This window comes from Bison bison, unplaced genomic scaffold, assembly GCF_000754665.1.
Source record: "Bison bison bison isolate TAMUID 2011002044 unplaced genomic scaffold, Bison_UMD1.0 scf7180017864381, whole genome shotgun sequence".
Classification (NCBI taxonomy): Eukaryota; Metazoa; Chordata; class Mammalia; order Artiodactyla; family Bovidae; genus Bison; species Bison bison.
Window position 1 is genome coordinate 1,937,346 of NW_011494953.1, and position 17,669 is coordinate 1,955,014.

General features: G+C 47.5%; 1 protein-coding gene across 1 annotated transcript in view; it reads left to right on the forward strand.

Moving 5' to 3' along the window:
* Positions 1–4,857, forward strand: part of THEM5 (thioesterase superfamily member 5) — a 10,457-nt gene extending 5,600 nt beyond the window's left edge. Inside the window, exons 4-6 of the mRNA XM_010857470.1 lie at positions 3,817–3,927; positions 4,368–4,492; positions 4,811–4,857. Of these exons, the coding sequence (XP_010855772.1) occupies positions 3,817–3,927; positions 4,368–4,492; positions 4,811–4,857 (283 nt within the window). The remainder of the gene's footprint in view (positions 1–3,816; positions 3,928–4,367; positions 4,493–4,810) is intronic.
* Positions 4,858–17,669: the final 12,812 nt, after the last annotated feature.

The window sequence follows — 17,669 nt, forward strand, 5'->3', positions numbered from 1 at the left end:
CTGTCTCCTGGCCTTCAGTCTCCCGGAAAAGACAATGGCAACCCACTCCAGTATTCTTGCCTGGAAAATCCCATGGACAGAGGAGCCTGGTGGGCTACAGTCCATGGGGCTCTACAAAGAGTTGGACACAACTGAAATGACTTAGCATGCATGCACTTCAGTCTTGTTACCTAAATCTTGGGGCAGTAATATCTACCTCCCAGAACAGCTAAGAGAAATGAAGGGCCTCGGTTTATGGACTCATATGTATGGTTTATGTACTCATAAACCATAAAGCACAATACAGCTATCAGGCTATCTCTCCAAACTTCACCTTTGCCCAGTGGGCAAACTGAGACGCACAGAGGTAAGTGATCTTGCCCAAGGTAGCACAGGCAGTTAAGGTCAGATCCAGGACTCTAACCCAGGAGGCGGGACTCCAAATCCATCGCTTCTTCTGTACTCCACTGCCTCCAAACCGGGAAGAGACCCAGGAAAGAACTCACACTGGACGTAAATACATTCACGCTGGACATAAATACACATTCAGACGGGCCCTGAGCCTCTTGCTTAAGGACACTGGGTCACCAGGTCCACATTTGTCTGCCTTCTTGATCCCTGTTCCTGCTTTAGACAGTCACTGAAGGCTAACTGTGGAGTCAGAATCCTTGCAAGGGAGAGGAGAGAGGGGAGGGAAGGAGAAACGTAAGGGTCCCAAGACCTGAGACAGACTGAGTTGCAGTTAAACAGAATTCAAAGAGATTATTAGATGTCAGCACCTCTGCAGGCCACGGATTCTGACTGCATCCCTTTCGTCACCTTGGCCATCCTGAAGGTATCTTCCATGGGGACTGCCACATGAGTGCGTGCAGACACTGGGGGACTAGGTCAGAGCTCTACCCAGGCCACGGGTCCCCTCCCTTATGAAGAGGAAAACCCCCCAAAGGGGCAGGGATAGGGTGGAATGTGGCCTTTTATTTAGGGGCTCATGGAGGTGGGGCTGGAAAGGCAGAAGAGGACCCCTTGACACTGAGGCTAGAAGATTGAAGGGATCCAAGATGGGGTCAGCACTGAATTAGAAACACCCAGGTCAGTCTATCTCCCTGTGTAAGGAAAAATCTTGTACTTCCTGCTGTCTTTCTTTCCTGTGAGCCTCTTTCACTCTCACACAAAACACTTCACTTCTGACACTTCAGTCACCAAATGGCTGGAAGCTCTCCCAATACCAAGAAATTCTCTGTGACACCAACTGGGTGGGGAGCCTACAATAGAACTCCATTTTGACACTGTCTACCTGGAGATAGTGTCAGACCCCCCAGGTTAAAGGCTCAGTCCCACAAGCCTGCTTCCACCCTTCTTTAGATGCCGATTGCTAGTGTAGGTGCACAGGCTACCCACAATTTCTGATCTGGCAGTAACTGATGGTTCCCAGTACACTTTACTCTGGTTGGATGAATTTACTAGAACCATTCACAGAACTCAAAGAAACACTTACTTATGTTTACCAGTTTATTAAAGATATTGTAAAGGATGAACAAGCTTCCTTAGTAGCTCAGTCAGTAAAGAATCTGCCTGAAGTCCAAGAGACCCAGGTTCAATCCCTGGGTGGGGAAGATCCCCTGGAGAAGGAAATGGCAATCCACTCCAGTATACTTGCCTGGAAAATCCTGTGGACAGAGGAGCCTAGCGGTCTACAGTCCATGGGGGTCACAGTCAGACACAACTGAGCAACTAAACCACCACCAAAGGATGAACATCCAGATGGAAGAAGTCTGTAAGAGGAGGTCTGGGAACACATCGTGAGTTCAAGAGCTTCTGTCCTTGTGGAGTTGTGGTGCATCATCTTCCTAGTGTGGATGTGTTCGCCAACCCATACTAACTGGAATTCTTATGAAGGCTTCAACACATAGGTATGATCCATCATTAACTTCACTTTCAGCCCTTCTCCCTTCTCAACAGAACTAGAGGTTGTGGCGGCAGGACTGAAAATTCCAAGCTTCTAAATGGCAACCCACTCCAGTATTCTTGCCTAGAGAATCCTGTGGACAGAGGGGCCTGGGGGCTGCTGTCCATAGGATCGCACAGAGTCGGACACAACTGAAGTGACTTAGCATGCACGCATGCATTGGAGAAGGAAATGGCAACCCACTTCAGTATTCTTTCCTGGAGAATCCCAGGGACAGAGGAGCCTCATGGGCTGCCGTCTATGGGGTCGCACAGAGTTGGACACAACTGAAGCGACTTAGCAGTAACAACAGCAATCATGGCTTGGTCTTTCTGGTAAAGAGCCCTCAACCAGGAGCTCACACAGAGTCACCTTGTTAGAACAAGAGACATTCCTATCACACAGGAAATTATGAGGGTTTCAGGAGCTCTGTGCCAGGACCCAGGGGCAGAGACCAAGATCCCCTGGAGAAGGCATAGGCTACCTATTCCAGTATTCCTGGGCTTCCCTTAAAAGAATCTGCCTGCAAAGCAGTAGACCTGGGTTCAATCCCTGGGTTGGGAAGATCCCCTGGAGGAGGGCACGGCAACTCACTCCAGTATTCTTGCCTGGAGAATCCCCATGAACAGAGGAGCCTGGTGGGCTACAGTCCATGGGGTCGCAAAGAGTCTGGCACAACTAAGCAACTAAGCACAGCATATACACACATTCTCTTATCTTACAAGTACCCGTCCAGCCCCAAGGCAATGAGGCAGGGTAGAATAACTGACCAAGAGCTACCCTGGAGCATCTTCACACTTGCCACTGGGTCCTGGGCCCTGAACAAAGAGGGAAGAGCAGGCGTACTGTTCTTTGGCTACAACTCTTCCCCTATTTCAAGCCATGTGGGAAGGGAACTGGCTAGAGGCATATGTAAAGTTTTATAAACATTACCTCATTTGATTTGATGGGACACAAATTATTTTTATTCACAACTCACAGTGAGAAAACTAAGACTCAGAAAGGTTTAGCAACTTGCACAAGATCAAACAGGTAGTGAAGGTGGAGCAAGGAGTCAAACCAGGCGGGTGTGGTTGCATGGCCCCCAGTACTTCCACCAAAGGGAGCAGAAGCAGGGGTGTGGGAAGCTGGCTGGTGGCAGGCACAGCAGGGTAACCCGTGATAGCACAGCAGGGAAGCTGACCTGGTCTGTGGAGAATCGGGGTCACACTGTTGAAAGTCAGAAACTGGAATCTCTTTCGAGTTATCTGCTTTCTAAAACTCGGTGCCTCTCTATTTTCCCCAACTTAACCAGCAATGGAGCTTTGGCATGAAGAAAGTCAGGTTACACAAGTGAGAACAAGAATTTGCACCCTCTAAATAAAGCAAGTGTTTGCAGCATCTGCTGAAGCTGGCTCTCAGCTTTCCACAGGCAGTGCCGCTCGGGAGTCCATCTTGTCATCACTGAATAGATCCTAGGTCAAGTTTCATGGTTACCCATCTTGAAAATGTGGGCTCAACACTGGCCAGAGTGACTGGTGAGGTGAGAGCTGCCCAAGGTCAGCTTAGAGACTAAAGCCCAAAAGTTCAGGGATTTTTCCATCCCCTGAAGGAGTGCACTTTTCCAAACTACAGTAATAGCTACCAGCAATTAGGTGATGAATCAAAAAAAGGCTTCTTCCATTCATTCTATCAGAAAAACATTTTTTTCCTGGTGAAATACAATAATGGTATCAGTGGTTGCTAACACAGGCTGTAGTAACATGGAAGAAAAACCAGCTGATTTTGACTGGTTTGATCAGACAGGATCCAGATCCATTTCCTTTCCTTTCCTTTCCTGGGGAAAGATGGAAGTGGGGGAGGCGGGGGTGGTGGTTTCTGTCTCTGGCCTTACTCCCTGCCCCTTCCCCCAGGTTTGTCCACGGAGGGTCCCTGGCAGCCTTGATAGATGAGACCTTTTCTAAAACTGCTTACCTGTCTGGAGAGGGGCTATTAACAGTAAATTTCAACATCAGGTTCAAAAAGTAAGTATGGGGTACTTCCCTGGCAGTCAAGTGGTTAATACACCTCACTTCCAATGCAGAGGGTGTGGGTTCAATCCCTGGTCAGAGAACTAAGACCCCACGTGCTACACGGTGTGGCCAAAAAATTAAACAAACAAACAAAAAATCAGATCATTTTTTTTAAAGTAAGTACAGATCTTTGGGGTGTGGGCCATTGAGGGGGCAGTTGGGGTGCAGAAGACCTGTCATGCTCCTTCCCCAGCCACACAGTCCCTTGGTCCCCTGGCCAGATCAGAACTTCTGCCATGCAACTCTGGTTGCTGGCAGATGGGCCCTGAGCCGGGAGCCATTTAAGTCCTTGAGACAAGGTAAGATGAAGAGAAGTTTGGGGGAGGACAGAGAGTTGAGGGGCAGGGCCCAGGGGCTTACATGAGCGGGGGCTAAGCCACCTCCTCTCCCAGCTTGATTCCCCTGGGCTCTCTGGCTGTGCTGAACGTCAACGTGGAAAAGATCGAGGATCAGAAGATGTACCTGTCCTGTGTCACCCAGAGCAGAGATCAGCAGACAGTTTACGCTAAAGCCTCAGGTAAAGAGGACCTCAGCCCCGGCCCCTGGCCCTGTCCTGCTGGCGCTATGCCCGGAACAAACGGAAGGGGGAATGCTAAGGATCCAATCACAAGGTGGGCTCCAACTTTTTAGAGTGGGATTGGGACCTGCTGTACACACAGGCAAAGTGAGGAAAAACCTAATTAGAACTTTTTTTTCCTGTATATGAGTGGCCCAGCGTGTCGCACAAAGACAGGACCCAGGTACTGAGTAACTGGGTACCAAAGCTGTGAGCACCCCATCAGCTCCTGCCATCCGTGCCCTGGCCCCTGCCATTTGGCTCACCCTTCTCTTGCAGGCACTTTCCTCCAGATGCACCTGGAAGAGGATTCATCTCGACAATAGACACAGTGCCTTCAGGAGAGCCTAGCAACGACCACCTTGCCTACCAGGGACCCACCGCAGAGCAGGGAGGGGTGCTCAAGAAGTAATGGGTGAAGTGAAGGGGGGTGCTTTCCTTGCATAAATAAAGTCTCACAGCCCTGTTCTCAGTCCAAGACGCTCCTATAGTTGAAACTCAAGATTCTCCCGGGGCCTCCCACATACCCACTTTCCCATTCAGCACCAAGGGAAGCAGTGTACTGAGGCCTGCCAGGCGCTGGGTGAGGTGCCAGGCTCACAGTGATGAAAGACAAGGCCCTTGGTCTCAGCATGCACGGCGCAGGGCGGGGAGCAGAGCACCCCCGTCTGCTCCTCCCACCCCGAGGCCCTGGTTATGACACAAAGGAAGGAGAGATCAACTTTCCTCTAGGAAAGCAATCAGAGGTTTTCTAGAGGAAGCTGTGCTTGAACTGAGTCTCAAAAGTTAAGTGATGTCCACCAGGCAGGCAGGGAAGAGGAGGATATTCTGAACAGGGGGCTAGTCCAGGCAAAGGTACAGTGACTTTGGAGAACAGCAAGGTGCTGAGTGGGCAGGAGTTTAGGGAAAGAGAAGGGGGCAGGGCAGGTGCAGGCCATGGAAGGTGCCTTAAACCGAGCAGTGGACCTTGAACTTTGTCTTATAGGAAACAGGGATCCTTTAAAGGGTTTGGGCTGGAGGATGGCATAAAGTTTTGTTTTTTGGAAAGATGACTCTGGTGACAATAAGAGGTCAGCAAGACTGAAGGTGGGAGCACTGGTTAGGAGATCCCTGTGGGGCTCCAAACAAGAGATAGTAAGGACCTAACATGGTTCAAAGCAATGAAGATGAAATATGAAAATATTGCAAAGAGTACAGTTTCTGGCTTGATGGTTCCAGGCAGCATCACTGGGCATACAGGGGAGCAGGCGTGAGGTGGAGAGAGATACTGAGGTCAACTTCTCACGAACTGAGCTTGAAGTACCCATGGAGCCTCCACCATAGGGGGAGCAGCAGCAGGAGCCCTGGATATTATCATTTGGAACTCAGAATTGATTACATACTGACTCAATCTGTAAGTCATCGATATAAAAACTGACTTGGAATCCCACGGAGTAGATTATGCAGAATGAAAGTGAGGAGGAGCCAGAGAGCATGAGAGCGACAAGATGAAAGAGGAAGGAAGGACAGGGAAAAGGGTCAGTGACAGAACATGTGGCCACACTAAGGCTTAAAGCTGGGACAGAGAATCAAACACCCACTAAGGAGGCCAAGAATAGGACAGGTGGGAACGTCGTTAGATCAGCAATATCAAATGCTAAAGAGAAAGCGGATAAGAATTAAAAAGAGGCCTTTGGACTTGGCAGTAAGGAAGGTGGTGGTCTTTTTTGCCAGGAGATAGGAGCAAAATCTAGATTGTGGTAGATGAAAAAATGAATGGGAATGACAAACTGAATGGAGATGAGTCTTTCTGGGAATTTTGTTGATGTTATTATGTTATTTAAAGAAAGAGATTTAAGTGTATTGAGGAGAGAGGTGTCATCACGCAGAATAGCCATCTGGTCTTAGGGCTAGATCAAGAGCACAAATGGTGGACTTTCCTGGAGGTCCAAGGGATTCTTAACCGAGAATCCACCTGCCAATGCAGGGGACATGGATTTGATCCCTAGTCCTGGAAGATCCCACGTGCTGAGAGGCAACTAAGCCCGTGGGCCACAACTACTACAACTCTGACGTCCAGAAGTGGACACAAGTGGAGGCAGAAGAACATCAACATGACTCTGAGACCAGAAGGAAGGAGTTGGAGGGTGGTACAGAGAAGGATTAGAAGTTGACAGGAGCACCTTGACTTTCTCAGTGAGGTAGGAGGCAAGGCCACCAGTGGAGAAAGAGGTCTGGAGGAAGGGCAATGATTTGCATAAGCCACAGTGAGGATCAGGAAAACAAATTGACCAATACATGGGGGCTAAGGCATGCTGAAGGCCCAGATACTGGTGAAAGGCAGGCCTCTGGAGTGGCACCAACCTGGAGTGAAAGAAAGGTGTGAAGCAGCCGGCAAAACCAAGGGGCCATGGCAGACACATCAGGTGAGAACAATGGTAAAGGAGGAAAAAGACTGATATGGCTGGGGGCCATTTCTAGGGAGGAAAGGTTTGATGTGAGAACAGCTGTGTCATTATTCAGTCGCTCATTAGTGTCCAACTCTTTGTGACCGCATGGACTGCAGCACGCCAGGCTTCTCTGTCCATCACCAACTCCCAGAGTTTGCTCAAACTCATGTCCATTGAGTCGGTGATGCCATCCAACTATCTCACTTTCTGTCATCCCCTTCTCCTCCTGCCTTCAATCTTTCCCAGCATCAGGGTCTTTTCCAATGAGTCAGCTCTTCACATCAGGTGGCTAAAATATTGGAGCTTCAGCATCAGTTCTTCCAATGAATATCAGGGTTGATTTCCTTTAGGATGGACTGATTGGATCTCCTTGCAGTCCAAAGGAATCTCAAGAGTCTTCTCCAACACCACAGATCAAAAGCATCAGTTCCTTGGCACTCAACTTTCTTTACAGTCCAACTCTCACATCCATACATGACTACTGGAAAAACCATAGCTTTGACTATATGGACCTTTGTCAACAAAGTGATGTCTCTGGTTTTTAATATGCTGTCTAGTTTTGTCATTGCTTTTCTTTCAAGGAGCAAGTGTCTTTTAATTTCGTGGCTGCAGTCACTGTCCACAGTGACTTGGGGCCCAAGAAAATAAAGTTGGTCATTATTTCCATTGTTTCCCCATCTATTTGCCATGAAGTGATGGGACTGGATGCCATGATCTTAGTTTTTTGAATGCTGAGTTTTAAGCCAGCTTTTTCACTCTCCTCTTTCACCTTCATCAAGAGGCTCTTTAAAAAAAAAAAAAAAAGAGGCTCTTTAATTCCTCTTTGCTTTCTGCCATAAGAGCAGTGTCATTTGCCTATCTGAGGTTACTGACATTTCTCCGATAAGTCATGTCCAACTCTTTGCAACCCCATGGACTATAACCTACCAAGCTTCCCTGTGCATGGGATTTCCCAGGCAAGAATACTAGAGTGGGTTGCCATTTCCTTCTCCAGGGGGTCTTTCCTACCCAGGGATCAAAACCCCGTCTCCTGCATTGGCAGGCAGATCCTTACCACTGAGCCACCTGGGACACCCTTTATTAGGTATGGTGATGCCAAATGCTGAAACAGATAAAGCTTTGCATCTCCATAGTCTAACCCTTTTCGTAAATAGACTGTGGTTTTCATTCATGTTAGGTCTAGTGTTTGGTTTTTAGCAGTCATTCAGTAACCTGACTGACAAAAGCTGTCATCTTCAACACGCAATTTCCAAAGTCATCCTGGGTTGACGCGTAGTTGCCAAATGAGAGAAGAGAGGATCACAGGGAGGTTTTCAGAACCAAGCCTCACTGTGTTTCCTCAGTCACAAGACTCCGCCAAACTGAAAGGAAGGTTAGCTGGAAAATATGGTCTAACTCCATGTTGTGGAAGAAAGGGGAATGGGGTTGGTAAGTAGCTAGCCACCACTGCCTCAGTTTGAAAGGAGAATCAGCAGAGGAGGGTGAGTCTGTGTCCAAACTCTCATCCTGCCAAGTAAAGAATTCAAATTCAGGGGGTTCAGAGAAAACGAGGTTTTTGTGGCATGGAACAGGGTCAGAGAGTTGGACACAAATTCAGCAGTGGTGGGTGGATCAGGCTCTCTTTCTAGTAACTAGACCACATACTTCCTAAGTCATCAGTCTTGAATGACAAGCAAAAGATCAGTTGACATGGATTTGAAGGGACTTGATCCAGTGCCTTCCAAAAACTGGAGATTTACTAGAAGCCACAGCCAGAAACCTTGTGGCAGCTATTCCCTCCCCAACATACTCACATAAAAATCCTTTCTCAAGGACTTCCCTAGTGGCCCAGTGGTTAAGACTCTGCACTTCCAATGCAGGGGGCATGGATTTGATCCCCAGTTGGGGAACTAAGATCTGACATGCTGCATGTCACAGCAATAAAACAAAACAAAAAAACACCTTTCTCTTGTGCTTTCACGGTTGCCTTTGAAAACCAATTAAACCCAGAGTCTAAATCAGTGTATACCAAAAATCTATTGTCCTTCGTTATGATCAGTTCAGTTCAGTTCAATCACTCAGTTGTGTCTGACTCTTTGCGACCCCATGGACTGCAGCATGCCAGGCCTTCCTGTCCATCACGAATTCCCAGAGTTTACCTAAACTCATGTCTATTGAGTCAGTGATGCCATCCAACCATCTAGGGCCTAATCTTCATTTATTTATTTTTTTAATATAAATTTATTTATTTTAATTAGAGGCTAATTGCTTTACAATATTGTGTTGGTTTTGCCATACATCAACATTAATCCGCCACAGGTGTACACGTGTTCCCCATCCTGAACCCCCCTCCCACCTCCCTCCCCACACCATCCCTCTGGGTCATCCCAGTGCACCAGCCCCGAGCATCCTGTCTCATGCATTGAAACCTGGACTGGGGATTCGTTTCACATATGATAATATACATGTTTCAATGCCATTCTCCCAAATCATCCCACCCTCGCCCTCTCCCACAGAGTCCAAAAGACTGTTCTATACATCTGTGTCTCTTGCTGTCTAGCATACAGGATTCTCATTACCATCTTTCAAAATTCCATATATATGCGTTAGTATACTGTATTGGTGTTTCTCTTTCTGGCTTACTTCACTCTGTATAATAGGCTCCAGTTTCATCCACCTCCTTGGAACTGATTCAAATGTATTCTTTTTAATGACTGAGTAATACTCCATTGTGTATATATACCACAGCTTTCTTACCCATTCGTCTGCTGATGGACCTCTAGGTTGCTTCCATGTCCTGGCGATTATAAACAGTGCTGCAATGAACATTGGGGTACACTGTCTCTTTCAATTCTGGTTTCCTTGGTGTGTATGCCCAGCAGTGGGATTGCTGGGTCATAAGGCAGTTCTATTTCCAGTTTTTCAAGGAATCTTCACACTGTTCTCCATAGTGGCTATACTAGTTTGCATTCCCACCAACAGTGTAAGAGGGTTCCCTTTTCTCCACACCCTCTCCAACATTTATTGCTTGCAGACTTTTGGATAGCAGCCATTCTGACTGGCGTGAAATGGTACTTCATTGTGGTTTTGATTTGCATTTCTCTGATAATGAGTGATGTTGAGCATCTTTTCATGTGTTTGTTAGCCATCTGTATGTCTTCTTTGGAGAAATGTCTGTTTAGTTCTTTGGCCCACTTTTTGAATGGGTCGTTTATTTTTCTGGAATTGAGCTGCAGGAGTTGCTTGTATATTTTTGAGATTAACCCTTTGTCAGTTGCTTCATTTGCTATCATTTTCTCGCATTCTGAGGGCTGTCTTATCACTTTGTTTATAGTTTCCTTTGTTGTGCAGAAGCTTTTAATTTTAATTAGGTTCCATTTGTTTATTTTTGCTTTTATTTCCAATATTCTGGGAGGTGGGTCATAGAGGATCCTGCCATGATTTATGTCGGAGAGTTTTTTGCCTATGTTCTCCTCTAGGAGCTTTATAGTTTCTGGTCTTATGTTTAGATCTTTAATCCATTTTGATTTTATTTTTGTGTATGGTGTTAGAAAGTGTTCTAGTTTCATTCTTTTACAAGTGGTTGACCAGTTTTCCCAGCACCACTTGTTAAAGAGATTGTCTTTTCTCCATTGTATATTCTTGCCTCCTTTGTCAAATTTAAGGTGTCCATAGGTGTGTGGATTTATCTCTGGGCTTTCTATTTTGTTCCATTGATCTATATTTCTGTCTTTGTGTCATTTAAACACTTACAAGAGAAGAAATATATTCCATCTTTCCCATACAGTCAAGAAAAGGAAGAAAACCAAAACAGTTGTATTTGAAAACTCAAATATAACTTGCTTCTTTCTTTTCTCAGTTGGCAACTGGATGTCAACACTCAGGATGACTTTGGAAGACAAGTGCTGAGGATGGCAGAGGTTCGATACACCCTGTCACTTCTCCACTGGGGCCAGTTTCTAGCAGAAAACAAGCATAAGCTGCAAAACATACAGAAGGAGGAGGGTCTCAGGCAAGACCCACAGACAGGCTGGGAGTGACAGCCTTGATGGGAAAAGGCCTGGGGGGCAGGCAGGGATCTCCAGAATGGAAACAAGATCGCCAGCTGCTGGAATGCTTCTCTAGCATTGAGAGCATCGACAGATACCTCTCTTCTCACAGAGGGTGAAGTATTGCAGCTTTCTAGGCAGAAACAAGGGGAGGTGCCACCTCCACACTTTAAAAGCCAATTCCATGTGTAGTGCGTTCATCTGGAATGCAACTACTACTCAGGTAGATGGGGTGGAATCCAACAGGCCATCCAGGCAAATGTGGGAGCTTATTTTGCTTGAAGCAAAGGATATGTGTTCTCCAAATATCTGAATCAAGGGCCAAGAGAAACCAAAGAGTGAATAAAGCAGTTATAAGACTAACCAGTTCCGAAAGCAAGGGCTATCAATAGCTCATATCAGCTCCCCCTAAGGTCTTCCTGAAACTAAGATCAGAGAGTTAGGTCATCATCAAGGGTCCTGGGTGAGGAGCCAGAGCTGCAAGACATAGTGTATCACCAGTCCTATCACCTGCCAGTACCTGCAGTGGGTGCGGGTGGCCAAGTTATGCTGCCTGAGGCCACTGCTCAAGGACAAGGGACAATTTAACCCGAAAGCCCAGGGAGTCTTGTAGTTGTCTGCTGACCTGAAGGAAAAGTCTCTCCCCTCTGTGTCTCTTCTTCTGGCTTGAACCCAGGAAAGCACTCTGTACTGCCCAGTCCTCTAAGTGTCCTTCTACAGTGGCACTGGCAAGAAAAAGGAGGTCAAAGTCCCAGGTCACCTATAAAGTTCTTGAGTGGCAGCAATGGTGCTGGGAGAGGGGGAAGCCACCCTGTGGGTCCTCATTCAACGAAGAAGCTCTGCTTAATAATGAAGACCCCTGGAGTACAAGAAAGAACAGAGGTTCTTTAAGATAGAAGATCTGGGTTCTAGTCTCATCTCTGCTACTCTTTGGCACATCATTTCTTTTGGGGTCTGTTTCCTGCTCTATAAAAATGAAAGAGTAGATGAGGTGACCTCCAAGTTCCAGGTCTGATGTCTTATTGTTCTAATTAAGTCAGCTTTCAGCTCCCTGATGTGCCAGTTATTTGAGTGAGTGCTCTCAGATCCCCACCCTCGTCCTACTCTGCTGGGACTGCAGAGGCCCAGTGCCTGCAATCTACATTTCCCAGTCTCCTTTGTCATCGGCTTTGAAAGGCTCTGGTGGCAGACTGGAAAGTGGGAAGTCGGGAGATGTAAGGGTATTTCTCACCCTTTTCTGTTTTGAGAGGCAACTCAAGTAGTGGCGTAGATCCTACGAGTAGTTTTGTAGATCCATGATTACAGATCCTGCTAGACAGCCCTCACCTTCCTATTTTGCCATTTTTATTTTTCCACCACCTTGGTGACAGGTTCCCTGTGATAAATGCCCTCTGTTGAACCACCTAACAGCTGCTTGCAACCCCATGGACTGTAGCCTGCCAGGCTCCTCTGACCATGGAATTCTCCAGGCAAGAATACTGGAGTGTGTAGCCATTTCCTTCTCCAGGGGATCTTCCTGACCTAGGGGTCGAACCCAGGTCTCCTGCATTGCAGGCAGATTCTTTATTGTCTGAGACACCAGAGAGAAGACTGTCTTCCTTACCAGACCCAGACTAATACAGTCAGATTGTGGATTGTCTACGGTCAGTTTACAGTCCCACTGGTGTACAGCCTAGCTAGTGTACAACCTTGCATGCCCCCTTAATTTAATATCTACCAAGAAGAGAAAACGGAAGGCAAGAGGAAGGAGGAAAATGAACAGTCAGAGATTGAGCACAATACTGGCTAAATCCAAATCTCTGCCCATTTCCCCCCTGCACACAGCACAGCTGAGCACAGCTGGAGAAAACCTACACAACCTTCCTGCCCAGTCTCACTTGAAAGTCATGATCACTATCCTAAGTTACTGTTAGTTGCTCAGTCGCGTCCAGCTCTTTTCGACCCCGTGAACTGTAGCCTACCAGGCTCCTCTGTCCACGGAATTCTCCAGGCAAGAATACTGGAGTGGGTTGCCATTCCCTTCTTCAGGGGATCTTACTGACCCAGGGATCGAACCTGGATCTCCTGCACTGCAGGCAGATTCTTTACCATCCTCCTCCTCTCCCACTCTGCTGGGGCATCTGGGACTCAGTTGTTGGATGGCTTTTCTTTTCTACCTACAGTTTATCAAGTCTTCTGACTTTAAATTCCATTTACATTTCTCTCGGTGCCCACATTTATACTTCCAGTCTGGGCCTCTCCTTAAGCTCTGGATTCACACATCTACCTGCTTACTCAACATCTCCATTTTTTTAATTATTTATTCTTAACTGAAGGATAATTGCTTTATAATATTGTGTTGTTTTCTGCCATACATCAACATGAATCAGCCATAGCTATATGTATGTCCCGGAGAAGGCGATGGCACCCCACTCCAGCACTCTTGCCTAGAAAATCCCACGGACGAAGGAGCCTGGAAGGCTGCAGTCCATGGGGTCGCTGAGGGTCGGACACGACTGAGCGACTTCACTTTCACTTTTCACTTTCATGCATTGGAGAAGGAAATGGCAACCCACTCCAGTGTTCTTGCCTGGAGAATCCCAGGGACAGGGGAGCCTGGTGGGCTGCCATCTATGGGGTCACACGGAGTTGGACACGACTGAAGCAACTTAGCAGCAGCAGCAACATACATATGTCCCCTCCCTCTTGAACCTCCCTCCTACCTCCCACCCAATTCCATCCCTCTAGTCAGTATCTCCATTTAGATGTCTAACAGACAGCTCAAGTTTAACTGATCTAAAATTGTTGCTCAGTCGCTCGGTTGTGTTTAACTCTTTGCATCCCCATGGACTGCAGCACACCAGGCTCCCCTGTCCTTCACCATCTCCCGGAGCTTGCTCATGCTCATGTCCAGTGAGTCAGTAATCCCATCCAACCATCTCGTCCTCTATCATCCCTTCTCCTCCTGCCTTCAATCTTTCCCAGAACCAGGGTCTTTTCTAATGAGTCAGCCCTTCACATCAGGTGGCCACAGTATTGGAGCTTCAGCTTCAGATCTAAAATTGAGCTCCTCATATTTTTCCCCTCAGCAAATGGCAACTCCATTCTTCCAACTGTTAGAGCCAAAAACCTTGGATAATTCTCTTTAGATAAGGATGGATCCATCATGAAATCCTGTTGATTCTATCTTCAGAATGTAGCCAGAAACTGACTACTACAATGCTGATCCACGCCCCAATCATCTTGTGCAAAGATTATTTCAATATTCTTTTATCTGTTTTCCCTACTTATGCCCTTATCCCTCTCATTCTACTCTCAACACAGCTGCTAGAGCAACCTTTTTAATGCATAAGTCAAGTGGTATCACTCCTTAGCTCACCACAAGGAAAAGCTAAAACTGTTACAGTGGCTTCAAGCCCCATAAGATTCTGACCTTACTATCTCTCTAAGGTCATCTTCCCATCATTCATTCTGTTCCAGCTACACTGGACTCTGCCCCCTTAAACACTCCAGGCATGCTTCTGCTGCAGGGACTTTGCATTTCAATTCCTTCTGCTTAGAATGCTTTCCTTTCTCCTTCCTTCATATCATTACTGAAATGTTACATTCTCAAGATGGCCATCCTTGACCCCACTATTTAAAATTGTATGCTCTCCTGACACCCTCTATGATCCTCCCCTACTTTAATTTTCTCCCCGACACTGATTTTCATCTGACAAGCTGTATTTTTTACTGATTCATTTTTGTCTATGGTTTTTCTTCTCCCACGAAAGTATAAATTCCATTTGGCCAGAAGATTTCTCTGTTCTCTGCTATATCCTCAGAGTCTAGTACACAGTGCCTGGCATGTGGTAGGTAGTCAATAACTATGGATGGATGGATGAATGAAACTAAAGAATCAAACTTCCCTGAATCCTACCCTTCCTCTGAACTTATCACAGAAGACAAAAATGTCCTTATTGTCAAGTAAGATTGAATTGGGGTTTCTGTTTTCATGTGCTTGTAGCAGAAGTCAGTCTAACTGATACCCAAGTATGATCTTTTTCACTCTTTTAGTTTTAGGGGTTTTTTTGTTTGTTTGTTTTTGTTTTTTTTTTTTAATTTCTGTTTAATTCCCTGGGGCTTCGTTGCTATGCATGAACTTTCTCTAGTTGCAGTAAATGCGGGCTACTAGTTGCACTGCGTGGGCTTCTCATGGCAGTGGCTTCTCCTGTTGCAGAGCACAGGCTCTAAGTGCATGGGCTTCAGTAGTTACAACACAAGGGTTCAGTAATTGTGGCACATGGGCTTAGCTACCCCTCAGATTGTGGGCTCTTCCCGGACCAGGGATGGAACCCGTGTCCCCTGAATTGGCCAGTGGATTCTTAACCACTGGACCACCAGGAAAACCTCTATGTATGATCTTAACCTTCATGCTAACTCTGAAGTTTAGATATTTTCTCTCCGTTTTTCAGATGGGAAAGAAGAACTCCTGAGAGATTAAGTTACATGCCAGAGGTCATACATTTAGTAAGTCCCAGGGCTCAAATCCCCAGCCTGACTGATGCCACAGCTGCGAGTTCTTGGCTGCAGTATTCCACACAGACCACTGTCCCCAGAAACGACACCAAGGCTGAGCTAAGTCAGAAGCCTTTGGATTGAAGGGTCTGGGTGCTGCCAGTCATCTCCATAAAGGAAACTTTTGCTCCCTGAAGACTCTTAAGTATCAGATGTCAAAATAATAATCTTGTTCATTTCCCGAATTTCACAATTTGCCTTGTTGCTGTCCTTATCGTCTGCCTGCTTCCCCCTTCTATGTATCCCCAGCATTTAACACAATGAAGGGATAAATGAACTAATTCAGATACAATTCTGCTTGAAGTGAAAATGTTAGTCACTCAGTTGTGACTGACTCTTTGAGACCCCATGGACTGTAGCCCGCCAGGCTCCTCTGTCCATGGAATTCTCCAGGCAAGAATACTGGGGTGGGTAGCCTTTCCCTTCTCCAGAGAATGTTCCTGACCCAGGGATGGAACCCGGGTCTCCCGCATCGCAGGCAGATTCTTTACTGGCTGAGCCACCTGCTTAATATCATTCATTCATTCACAATTCTGATTGAGCATCTGACTTGTTCTAAGCACTGTCTTTGTGATGCTTACAGTCTACTAAGGGAAGAGGATATTAAACAGTCACAGAAATAAATCACACACACAAAAAAAGAAACTGAACAGGGCCATAAGGGAGAAGTATGGGGCACTATGAAAGCAGACAACAGAACATCCTAATTTCAATGGGAGAATGTCAGTGAGGACCTCCAGATCTGAAGGGTGAAGGGGAAGTGGTCCTCGAAGATGAATGTCCTAAGGCGGGAATGAAGGATGGTGAGTGTTCCTGAAGTACAGCTGATGGTCTCATCTTGCCAGTGGTGGCCTGTGTTTCCTAGAATCTGCCTTCAAGGACAGGAAGGAAGGGGGAGACACTATGTTTACAGTTTAACACACATCTGACAAGCCTGACCTCTGCTCACTGATGGAAACAGCTCTGTCCTCAGTGTCTCTATGTCCAGATATTTCCAGCTTGGTCACTTTTCCCTGGTCCAGTGTAATTCAAAGAACCAGTCACTGCAGTCACTGTGTTTGGGAGCAACTGGGATGTTTCCAGAACTAAACAATGGGGGCCAAGGCAGGATTCCAGCAGGGAGGGCTTTGCAGAAGTTACCGTTTGTGTGGTCAGGGCTGTAGGTTTCACCTAGGAGGGTTGGGTGGTGCCCGGGTAGCATTAAGGGATGGAGGCCACTGCAAACGAATGGCTGTCTCCCTTTTCACAGCAGCCCTCCCCAACTCCCAGCAGAGAAGGCCCCAGGGCACAGGGCTGGCTTGCTGCTAGAAACCTGAAGGAAAGAGTTAAGAAGGCCGGGCTGATGGACTCAAAGACAGAGCTGTGTTTATCCAGGAAAAGAGGTCGTACGTAGACAACGGAGGCCCCTGCCAGCTCCTCCCAGGACTGGGCTGGGGGAGCAAGCTGGAGAGGAAGTCGTTCCCCTCCCGGCTTCGAACGGCTCCTGGTCCGACGCCAGGACCCAGAGGCGGCCCACAGGTGAGGCCTGAACTCTGGGCGCCAGGCCGAGCCCACTGCTTTGGAGCTCAGACTCTCAGACAGAAAGTCAGAACATCGCGCTCCCTGGGAGTGCGGTGAGCCGGGCGGTAAGCGCGCTGCGGAGGGCCTCCCGGAATCAGGTCAGAAGGTGACGGAGAATCAATGCTGTCTTTGTGCTCAGCGGTTTCCTAGGGAGAAAAGGAGTGGAGAGTGGGAGGGGCAGCCCAACTACTTGGTCCGCTGCAGACTCGGGATGCGGTAGGACTGGGAGGTAGGGAGCTGGACAGCCAGGGCTTAAGTCGGGGGTGGCATCCTGTGCCCCCAAGAGGTGCTCTTCTTGAGCAGGCCGCGGGTGCTCTCGGGGCAGCAGTCAGATGTGCAGGCAGGTTGTTTCTGGCCTGGAACGACCCCGGAAGGCGAGGGAGGAGCAAGAGGATACAAGTGGGGCGAGGGACGAAGGATGGCTCAACCTGCAGAAACTTGCGCAGCCGCAAGGAGCGGGAGCCAAGGGGTGGGGGTGGGGAGGGGAGTGGAGGGAGTCCCGAGCGGCGCCAGATCAGACCCTGGAGGAGAGCCCCAGTGTTCCGGAATGGGCATGGGAGAAGGGGGTAACACCCCCCCCCCCCC